The sequence below is a fragment of the Macaca thibetana genome, chromosome 4, assembly GCF_024542745.1.
Source record: "Macaca thibetana thibetana isolate TM-01 chromosome 4, ASM2454274v1, whole genome shotgun sequence".
Classification (NCBI taxonomy): Eukaryota; Metazoa; Chordata; class Mammalia; order Primates; family Cercopithecidae; genus Macaca; species Macaca thibetana.
The window spans coordinates 144,828,169-144,839,411 of NC_065581.1; the positions used below are offsets into that span (position 1 = coordinate 144,828,169).

General features: G+C 39.5%; 1 protein-coding gene across 1 annotated transcript; it reads right to left on the bottom strand.

Annotated features, from left to right (window-relative positions):
* Window positions 1–201: 201 nt before the first annotated feature.
* Window positions 202–7,395, bottom strand: LOC126953462 (endogenous retrovirus group K member 8 Gag polyprotein-like). The gene is made up of 3 exons (XM_050788877.1): window positions 7,243–7,395; window positions 6,503–7,129; window positions 202–225 (listed from the first exon to the last, which is right to left on the bottom strand). The coding sequence occupies exons 1-3, from the start codon at window positions 7,393–7,395 to the stop codon at window positions 202–204; spliced, it is 804 nt and encodes a 267-aa protein (XP_050644834.1).
* Between the last annotated feature and the right edge of the window lie 3,848 nt (window positions 7,396–11,243).

The window sequence follows — 11,243 nt, forward strand, 5'->3', positions numbered from 1 at the left end:
AAGATGAAGCCTTCAGCCACAGACAATTCACAGCAATTTGCAAGGAAAAAATTAATCTTGTCTATGCCCTAATTGAAAAGGACCAATGATTAACAGCAGAAACAATAACCACCATCATATCTCAGTTGGTTTAGCTTACACAAGTCTAAATGAAAAATTAAAGTTGAGCTTTTTTTTTTTTTTTTTTTTTATCAATGGGTGTCAAAACCATTGCTTCCGTGTCAGCTGAAAATAAGAGAAGATTTTTCAATAAAAATTTTAAACAAGCGAGATCAAGATCCGGAAGCATTTCTTTAAAGAATTGTAATAGTAAACAAAACACGGCTTTACTAGTACAATCCTGGGGTTAAAACCCAATCAAAACAATGGCTACCAAGAAGTAGGGATAGTCTGGTAAAAGCAAAAGCAGGCTGTTCAAGAGCCAAGGTCATGGCAACAGTGTTTCGGGTTACTTAAGACATTTTGCTTGTTGACTTTCTGGATGATCAAAGCACAATAATATCTGTTTATTATTATGAGAGTTCTTTGAGAAAGTTAGCCAAAGTTTTGCAGAAAAATGCTTAGAAAAACTTCACCAGCAAGTTGCTCTCCACCACAACAATGCTCCTGCTAATTTCTGAAATAAGAACAATTTTTTGAGAGTTTCAGTGGAAAATCATTAGACCTCCACCTTCCAGTCCTGATTTGATTCCTTCTGACTTCTTTTTGTTTCCTAATCTTTAAAAATCTTTAAAGGGCATTCATTTTTCTTTAATGAATAATGGAAACAATAACAACAAACCCAACTGCATTGGCATGGTTAAATTCCCAGGCCCCTCAGCTCTTTAAGGATGGACTAAATGGCAAGTGTTATTCCTCACAAAGTTTCTTGAACTTGATGGAGCTTATGTTGAAAAGTAAAATTTAGAGTTTTTATTTTATTTTTTTAATCTCATTTTCTACAAACTTTTTCAAGTCCTCTTATACAAAGGTCTTTGTTTTACATGCATTAGCTCAAAACCCACTATTACCCTGGTGAGGCAATGCCTTAGAATTCAAACTGTTTTGGAGCCAAGGAGAATTTTCTTCCAATCTTTCCCTCTACTGTGCTAGCTCTCTGGTTTTAAAGGACACACTAAATATCTATGTATTTCTGTTGCTGTTATTGTTCTTTTGTTTGCATTTGATCATCTCTTACTTGGAGACAATAAAACTTGCAAGATGGTTGTAACAATTAAAGACAATGCTTCTAGGGTTCTTGTATAGTGGGAGAGTACTACCTAGAACATATTCATAATTTTTAGTAGTCTATTGATACATAATTTATATAAAATAATATTTATTCCTTTAAAGTGTACAATTAAATAATTAGTAGATATATGGAATTGTATAATTGTCACTATAATCTAACTTTAGAATTAATCACATCATTTCAAAAAGAAGTCTTGTATATATTAGCATGTACTCTTACTTCCTCTCACCCTGCTCACAAGCCCAAAAAAATCACAAATCTACTTTCTTATGTATCGAGCCACCTATCCTTCACATTGCATATATATCGACTTATGTAATATGTGGTTTTTGTGACAGATTCCTTTAACTTAGTTTGCTTTGAGGTTCATTGAAATCAAATGTTTTATACATCATGTATTTTTATTGCCAAATAATATTCCACTATATGAATATGGCACATTTTTATCTGCTTATAAATTGATAGACATTTGAGCTGTTTTCACTTTTTGGCTATGATAAATAATGTTGGTGTTGATGTTCATGTACAAGTTTTTGCAGAGTCATAGAAAAAAATGGTACCAAGAAATGGAAATGTAGCTTTAAAAAATACCTAAAATTGTCGAAGCAGTTTTATAACTGGGTAAAGGATAAATGCTGGAAATTTTTGGAAGTGTATGCTAAAAAAAAGCTTAGATTGCCATAAATAGAGCATTAAGGGTGAGTTTGGTGAGAGCTCAAAAGAAGAGAACTGCAATTGGTGCAGAAATCTTAGAAATTATCTTAGTGGCTGTGATCAGAATGCTGGCAGTAATATGGATAGTAAAGGTTGTTATGAGGCCTTAGATGGAAATGAAAAAATATTTTATTGGAAACTAAAGGGAAGGCCATCCTCGTTACAAAGAGGCAAAGAACTATCCTGAATCTTGTTCATGCCTTAGGGCTTTGTGGAAGGTAGAATTCCAGAGCAATAACTAGGATATCTGGCAGAAGCAATACCTAGTCAAAATGTTGAAGGAGATGCATGGCTTCCTTGATTGCTTATAGTAAAATTTCAGAAATAAGACATTATTTTAAGACAAAAATTTATAATTAAAGGGAAATTATTTATAAATTTCAAGTACATATTTGAAAATGTATTTGAAAATTTCTCAGCCTGGACATGTAAAGAATAAAAAGGTATGTTTGGGAGAGAATATCAAGGGTGAGGCCAGGTGACCATTTGATAAGGAGACCAGTATACACAAAAGAAGCCAGATCCTATTCATCAAAGCAATGAAGGAATGACCTTGAAAGGTTTTCAGAGATTATCAGTGCCTCTCCTCTCATCACCGGCTCACAGTGCAAGGGCCTTGAGTATAGAATAGTTTCAAAAGAGGGACCCAGGGTGTCCATGGAACTTCAGCATTCACTGCCTTGTGCTTCTTCAAGTCTCTTCTCTCCACATTCTTGTGCAGCACTCCTCGAACACCCCATCTGTGCTTCATACATCCCTAGCTGCAGTTTGGGCTGCCCCTCTGGAAGGCAAAGAGTGTAAGTCTTGGTGGAACCCACTTGATGCTAACTCAGGAGGCATGCATGGTACACAGGCTGTTGAGATATGGCTACCTCTACCTAGACTTCAAAGGATGCCTCAGAAAAATTGACTTCTCAGTTAGAAAACTGCCACAAGGATAGAGTTGATGTAGCCACCCGCTACAAGAGAAATGCCCAGTGGGACCTTGGGAACAAGTCTACACTTGAGATCTCAGAAGTGTAGAGCTACCAGCATACCATGCCAGACTGGGAGAGTTGCCGACATCAGAATCCAACCTGGGAGAGTTGCAGTATGGGTTACGCCCAACCAAGCCATGGGGGCTGGGCCATCCAGAGCATTTTGGGGTGCAACTCCCACCCCGGTGTGTGCCTCAAATGTGAGACAGGGCATTGAAGAAGATAATTCTCAAACCTTAAAACCTCAAGTTTAATGTTTTTCCTCTTAGATTTTAGATTTGGTCAGAACCTATTATCCCTTTCTCCTTTTCTATTTCTTATTTTGGAAATAGAAATGTATATCCTATGTCAATTCCATCATTATATTTTGGGAGCACATGAATTGTTCTATTTCACAGACTTATGGCTGCAGGGAAATTTGCGTCAGGATAAATCCTTCCTGGAGTGTCACCCATATCTGATTTAGATTGGGCTCTGGACTTTTTAGATTTTTGAGTTGGTGCTGGAACAATTTAAGACTTCTGGGACTGGTGGGATGTAATTAATGTATTTTGTATGTGAGATGACATAACTTTTGGAGCATCAAGCTTAGAATCTTATGGCTTGAAGGTGTCCCCTCCAAAATTTTTGTTGCAACCCAGTCTTTATTGTGGTGGTATTAGAGGTGGGACATTTTGGGAAGTAATTAAGTCACGAGGGTCCCACCCTCCTCAGTGAGTTAGTGCCTTATAAATGGGCCAGAGGAAACTAGCTTATACCCTTCCAACTTCCACCATGTGATAACACAGCTTTCCTCCCTTCTAGAAGACTCAGCAACAAGATACCCTATTTGGGAGCAGAGAGGCTGGACCTTCACTAGACAACAACCCTGCCAGTGCCTTGATCTCAGACTTCCCAGTCCCTGGAACTATGAGGAAATACATTTCTGTTCTTTAAAAGCCACCCAGTCACAGGTATTTTGTTATAGCAGCATGAACACACGAAGGTTATGGGGTTTTGATAGGAGTTTCATTGAATACATCAATCAATCTGGCAAATGTTACCATCTTAACAATATTGAATCTTCCATCCAAAAAAATGAGATGCCTTTGCATTTATTTAGATCTTAAATTCTTTCAACAATATTCTGTAATCTTCCGACCATACATTTTGCACCTGTTTTGCTAAATTATTAAGTAGTTCATCCTTTTCCATGCTATTCTAAAGGGACTTATTTTCTTAATTTCGTTTTTGAATTGTGCCTTGCTTGTGTACAGAAATGCGATCCATTGTTGTATATTCATCTTGTATTCATGAAACCTTACTGCACTTATTTTTTTATTCTAATAGTTGTTCATGGAATCCGTAGCATTTTCTACATACACGAACATGCAACATGCAGATAAAGAGTTTTGCTTCTTTTTTAAAAAAATCTGGATATCTTTTGTTTTTAAATTTATTTTTTATGTTTGAGGATAATTTTACTACATGTAGAAATCTTCATTGACAGTCTTTTTCTTTCACCACTTTAAATATGTTACTCCTCTCCCTTCTGGCCTCTATTACTGTAGATGAAATGTCAGGGCCAGGCACGGTGGCTCACGCCTGTAATCCCAGTACTTTTGGAGTCTGAAGTGGGACTATCACATGAGGGCAGTATGCGACCAGCCTGGCCAACATGGCAAAACCCCATCTCTACTAAAAATACAAAAATTAGTCAGGTGTGTTGGTGTGCACCTATAATCCAAGCTACTTAGGTGGCTGAGGCATAAGAATTGATTAGACCCAGTGTGGGGATGTGGGAGGTGAAGAGGTGGGTTGGGTGGAGGTTGCAGTGAGCCGAGATAACGTCACTGCACTCCAGTATGGGCAGCAGAGAAAGACATTGTCTCAATAAATAAATAAATAAATAAAGTCAGATATTAATCATATTGTGGCCCTTTTTGTATGAATATTTGTTGTCTTTGTCTTTTCTCTTTTGACAGTTGGACTATGGTGTGTCTAGGAGTGGATCAACTTGAGTTCATCCTACTTGATTTATATCGAGCTTCTGGATTCTGTAGATTAAGTTTTTAACCAAATCTTACCAATTTTCAGCCATTATTTCTTCAAAGACTCTTTCTGCCTTTTTCTCTTTCATCTCTTTTTTGAACATCATGATGTGTACGTTGGTCCACTTGATGGTGTCCTACAGGTCGCTGAGGCTCTGCTATCTTTTCTTTGTTCTATTTTCATTCTGTTCCTCAGAGTAGACCATCCCAATTTTCCTATCAAGCAAGTACCCAGATTGTTTCTTCTGTTGTTTCAAATTTTTAATTGAGCCCCACAAGCAAATATTTTATTTCAGTTATTTTAATTTTTAACTACAAATATTTATTTACTTCTTTTAAAAATAATTTGTATTACTTTATTAATATCTCTATATGGTAAGACACTTTTCTAATAATATCATTAATTTTGAATGCATGATTTTCTTTTAGTTCTTTGAACATATTTATAATATATAACAGCTGATTCTAAATCTTCGTAGAATAGGTCAAGTATCCAACCTCCTAAAGAACAGTTTCTATTGACTGCTTTTGTTCCCTTGTGTAGGTCACATTTTCCTGTTTGTTTGTATGCCTCATTTTTATATTTGTTGTTGTTATTGAAAACTGGACAGTTGTTTGTTTTGTTTTGTTTTGTTTTTTTGAGATGGAGTCTCGCTCTGTCATCCAGGCTGGAGTGCAGTGGTACGATCTTGGCTCACTGCAACCTATACCTCACGAGTTCAAGCGATTCTCCTGCCTCAGCCTCCCCAGAATATGGGACTATAGGCGCCTGCCACTACACCCAGCCAATTTTTGTATTTTTAGTAGAGACAGGGTTTCACCATATTGGCTAGGCTGGTCTCGATCTCCTGACCTTGTGATCTGCCTGCCTTGGCCTCCCAAAGTGCTGGGATTACAGGCATGAGCCACCGCACCCAGCCAAAAACTGGACTCAGCAAATCAAAATTTTCTCTCCTCTCTGACATTTGTTGTTGTTGCTGTTTTATTTTTACTTTGTTAGTTTTAATATATTGTTGCTGTTTCTCTCTTCTGCATAGTGGCTCTCTTGGGCTACTCTTGTAAAATATGTATTTTCTGTAGTATGCAGCAATTGAAATCTCTGCTCAGTTAACCTAGTGGCCATCTAATTATTGGACAGATATTTCCTTGAAGGCCTTGAACCACTAAGTCTTGTACACTTTGCAGAGGAGCTCCGTGTGTGGTTTGGGGCATGTCTTCAACGCTTAGACATTTTATAAATCTGCCTTAGCCTTTACTGCCTGCTTGCACTGGACCTGAAGGTCAACCAGAGGTGAGATATTGTTGTCTGTTTAGTTCTTCTGTGAACTGCACACAGTCCTACATATGCACGCAGCTTTCCTGATCCCCAAGAATATGTCATATTTTTTTCACAACCCCTTGGGATTCTTGTTTACAAATTGTACTGGAGTGAGTATCATCTTCCCCAAATTTATGTCATCTGGAACCTTAGAATGTGACCTTATCTGGAAACTGTGGGGAAAAGAAAGAGAGATCAGCCTGTTACTGTGTCTGTATAGAAAGAAGTAGACATAAGAGACTCCATTTTGTCCTATTTCTAATAGTTGATCTGCATCTATGTTAATTGGAGGATTGGCAGTCCTATTTTTTCGGACCTGTACTTGTGCCTCATCAATCCACAAAGTCTTAAATTGTAAAAATTGAGAGGGTGAGAGTGAGGATTTTGCCAGAATCTCCCAATCATAAGGAATGAGTCTATGTCCATGAGCAATGGAATCTAATAATGTTCTCATGTAAGGAGAGTTGGGTCCATACTGTTTTACTCCCTCTTTCATTTCTTTTAGCATTTTTATAGAAAAAGACTTATATCTGGCTTCAGCTACGGGAAGCTGTCCCTCTTGGGCCCCTTCTCCAGGTGGTCTTGCTTCTAATATTACTGGGAATTGCCACACCTCAATATCTCCTTGTTTTCTTGCCTCATCAATAATTTTATGTAACGCACTACCCTGTGTGCTAGGCGGTGCTGTAGGATTAAGTCTCATGGTGGGCGGCTGAGGATATGGCGCCCTGCCCTGTGGCGCTGGAAATGTTCCTGGTTGTCCACACGGATTTTCTGGGGGCAGCCGATACTGCAGTTCGGCTGGCGGCCAGTATTGATAGGCTACTGGCGGCTGGGTCTTATCTTCTACCGGCTGATATTGTGGTCACTGTATTTGGATTGGCATTGCCATGACAAGACTATATCTTTTTCTATTTGATCTTCTTTTGGAGTTTGTACTTGTTTAACCTGCATTTGAGGTTGCAAAGTTACAGGCATCTGAGCTGCTGGAAGAGGAGTTGGCCATCGTGGTTTAGACTCTGATGGCTCTGCTAATTCTGGATCTTTTTCCTCTAATTTTAACGTTTCAGGATATACTACCTCCTGTAATTGATTATTGTCAACATTTTGCGTTGACCAAGCCATTACCGGCTCTGATATACATTTACAGTGTGAACTTTCCTTTCCTTTCCGAGATTCTATCCCTGCCTCTTTTTCACAATCTACTGCACAGCTTTTAGGGACATCAGAAATTGGAACGCTATCTTCTTCTGTTTGCAATGGTTCTAAAGCTACTTTAATAATGACCCAATCATTCCATACTGTGAGCGGAATGATTTTACCTTCCCTGCTTGCTTGTTTTAATTCTTTGCCAATTTTTTCCCAGTCTTTTAGATCTAAAGTTCCCTTGTTATACCCAGACCGTTTGTTCCCCAAAGAAGACCACCAGAGTCCAGAGTCAAAGCCAAGCGGCAAGGATCTTTACTACAAGTTCGAACCTGGTCCCTCCATTCCACAGCATACAAGAGGGCCCCGAACAATGCGAGTGCTTGCTTTTTTATAGCCCGAAAGTTACAGGGGAACAAAGGAATTCTTTTGGTTCCCGCGCTTTCAGTAAAACTTTGAACGGCTGTCTCCTTATCGGAGACTTTCCAGGTGGTGTTTGTACTGGGCTCAGGAAGTTTGAGAGATATATGGCAATATGTGGTGGGATGGGAGGATGGGATGTGTTTGTACTGGGCTTGTTTGTTTTGAGCCCGGGGCTGAGGAATGTGCCCGGCTCCTTTGACCCTGTTCCGGAAACCATGGACAAAACTGCTCTATTGTTTGAAATAGCGTAATTAGATTTTTGGTAGAGACTTTAACTCCCCTTCTTTTTAAGAGAATTTTAATAAAGCTGCGATAAGAGGCATATTTACTTTTAGTTTGCCCCATTGTTACCCTAGGTTCTTCCGAGCGCACAAGCTTACTGCAAGGCTGACTGTAGACGTACTCGGGAGTCTCTCGTCGACTTGTCCTCAATGACCACGCTCCAGCGTACCTTCACCTTAGAGAAAAGCTTCCACCTTGGGCACCAGATGAAGGGGTGGCCTGCCCCTCCACACCTGTGGGTGTTTCTCGTTAGGTGGAATGAGAGACTTGAGAAAAGAAATAAGACACAAAGTATAGAGAAAGAAAAGCGGGGGCCCAGGGGACCGGCGCTCAGCTTACAGAGGACCCACGCCGGCACCGGTCTCTGAGTTCCCTTAGTATTTATTGATAATTATCTTTACCATCTTAAGGATAAGGGAGTGGCAGGACAATAGGATCATTGTAGGGAGGAAATCGGCAGTAAGACATATGAACAAAAACCTCTGTGACATGAATAAGTTTAAAGGAAAATGCTGTGCCTTGAGATGCATATGCAAACATCTCCATAAACCTCTTAGCATTACTTCAGCCTATCACATGGGGAGAAACCTTGGACAATATCTAGCTTTACAATATCTAGCTTTCCTAGGCAGAGGTCCCTGTGACCTTTGGCCATGTATGTGTCCCTGGGTAGTTGAAATTAAGAGAATGGTGATGACTTTTAACCAGCAAGCTGCCTTCAGGCACTTGTTTAACAAAGACACATCCTGCACAGCCCAAAATCCATTAAACCTTGAGTCACTGCAGCACATGTCTCTTGCAAGGACAAGGTTGGGGTAGGGTCACAGATTAACAGCATCTCAAATACAGGACAAAATGGAGTCTTTTATGTCTACTTCTTTCTATATAGACACAGTAACAGGCTGATCTCTCTTTCTTTTCCCCACAGAAACAGAATACTTGTAGATGTAATTAGTTAATTTAAAATGAAGGGGCTGGGTGCAGTGGCTCACGCCTGTAATCCTAGCACTTTGAGAGACTTAGGCGGTTGGATCACCTGAGGTCAGGAGTTCCAGACCAGCCTGACCAACATGGTGAAACTCTGTCTCTACTAAAAAAACAAAAATTAGCTGGACATGGTGGCAGGCACCTGTAAGCCCACCTGCTCAGGAGGCTGAGGCAGGAAAATCGCTAGAACCTGGAAGGCAGAGGTTGCAGGGAGCTGAGATTGTGCCATTGCACTCCAACCTTGGGGACAGAGTGAGACTCTGTTAAAAAAAAAAAAAAAAAAAAAAGAATTAGGGTGGACTTTATGGGATTAGGGTGGATGCTAAATTTAATGTTTGCTGTGCTTATAGGAAGGCCATGTGAGACACAGACACATAGAGAAGAAAAACAATCATGTGATGAAGATGGAGACAGAAACTGCAGTGAAATCTCAAGCCAAGGAATGCTAGGGAATGTTAGCAATGACCAGAAGCTAAAAGAGGCAAGAAAAGATTCCTCTCTATTTCTTCAGAGGGAACATAGCCCAGGCAACAATTTGATTTCGGACTTCTTGCCTCCAAAGCCGTAATAGAGTAAATTTTTGTTATTTCAAGCTACAAAATTTGTGATACTTTGTTACAACATTCCTAGGAAACTATTATACAAGTTTTCGTTTTATATTTTTGGTCAAGCTTTTGTTTGTCCCAGCCGATATTGCAGCCTTATTAAACTTGTAGCTAATTATTTTTGAAAATCTCTCTGGGCATAAGCATTTATCCATCAAATGAGTTCCATGTCAATCAAAAAACAACATCACTCTGAGAATGAGGCTTTTGTAGTAAGCTACAAAGTACATCAGATGGTGACAGCACAACTGGGATGGGGCTTTAGTGAGGAATTCCACCCACAGTCGGCCTTCTCTGATGGCTGCAAGTCTGCTGGTTTTCACATGTACTATAATGTGGAGTGGCTGCTTTGCAAGGCTACTTGGAGCTGGAGGAAACAGAAGGCGGTTGGAGTAGGCTGAGTTAAAATTCTAAAGCCCAGTGTTCTTACCAAAGTTCAGCAATTTTTTCTTCATATTATTGTTTTTAAATTTTTTTTGCAAATCTTTTTCTTATTATCATTCTAAAAAAGTCAATTTTGGGCTGGGCATGGTGGCTCATGCCTGTAATCCCTGTCCTTTGGGAGGCTGAGGTGGGTAGATCACCTGAGGTCAGGAGTTTGAGACCAACCTGACCAACACGGAGTCTACTAAAAATAGACTTCTCTACTAAAAATACAAAATTTATCCGAGCTTAGAGGAGGGCACCTGTAATCCCAGCTACTCGGGAGGCTGAGGCAGGAGAATTGCTTGAACCCCAGAGGTGGAGGTTGCAGTGAGCTAAGATATTGCCGTTGCACTCCAGCTGGGCAACAAGAGTAAAATTCTGTCTCCAAAAAAAAAAAAAAAAAAAGTCAATTTTGATCATTTTTGCCAGTATTTTCATTGCTTTTATATAGGAAAAGTTTGCAGATATCCTCATTTCACCACTGTATCAGTCCTCTTCAATTCTCCTTAATTCTAGCAACTGTGTATATGTTTAAGAGAGAGAATGATTAGGTTGTGCAACATTTTACATTTTGCAATTCTGTGGGAAGGTGTGATGATTAATCTTAGATCCAAACTCGGCTGGGCCATGGTGCCCAGATAATTGTTCAAGCATTATTCTGAATGTTTTCGTGAGATTGACACGTAAAGCAGTGGACTGTGATTAAAGTAAATTGTCCTACATATTGTACACAGGCCTCATCCAATCAGTTGAAAGCCTTAATGTACAAAAGAACTGACTTCTCCTGAACAAAAAAAAATTATACTATTCTGACAACCTGCAGACTTGAACTGCTACATTGGCTCTTCCTTGGGACTCCAGGCTGATGGCTCACACTACTGATTTGGGACTTATCAGATACCATAACTATGTGACCCAATTCCATAAAGATAAATTTATTTCTATATATATACACAGCCTGTTGTTTCTGTGTCTGTGGAGAACCTGACCAATATAGAAGTAAACCAAGGATTTCAGGAACTCGTTGAAAAGTGGAACACCACAGCTTTTTGCCAGTGTGCTACTTTAACAGGGTAAGTGGTGCTGAGACCCAGCGCACCTGGA

Excerpts from the sequence above, each read along its gene's own strand:
- LOC126953462 (XM_050788877.1), bottom strand. The coding sequence starts at position 7,395 with ATGGCTTGGTCAACGCAAAATGTTGACAATAATCAATTACAGGAGGTA. Across the intron at positions 7,130-7,242 it reads TTCCAGCAGCTCAGATGCCT|TATCAGCCGGTAGAAGATAA; the intron begins GTAACTTTGCAA and ends CAGTGACCACAA. Across the intron at positions 226-6,502 it reads GACAAAATGGAGTCTCTTAT|CTGACACGGAAGCAATGGTT; the intron begins GTCTACTTCTTT and ends TCTTATTTTCAG.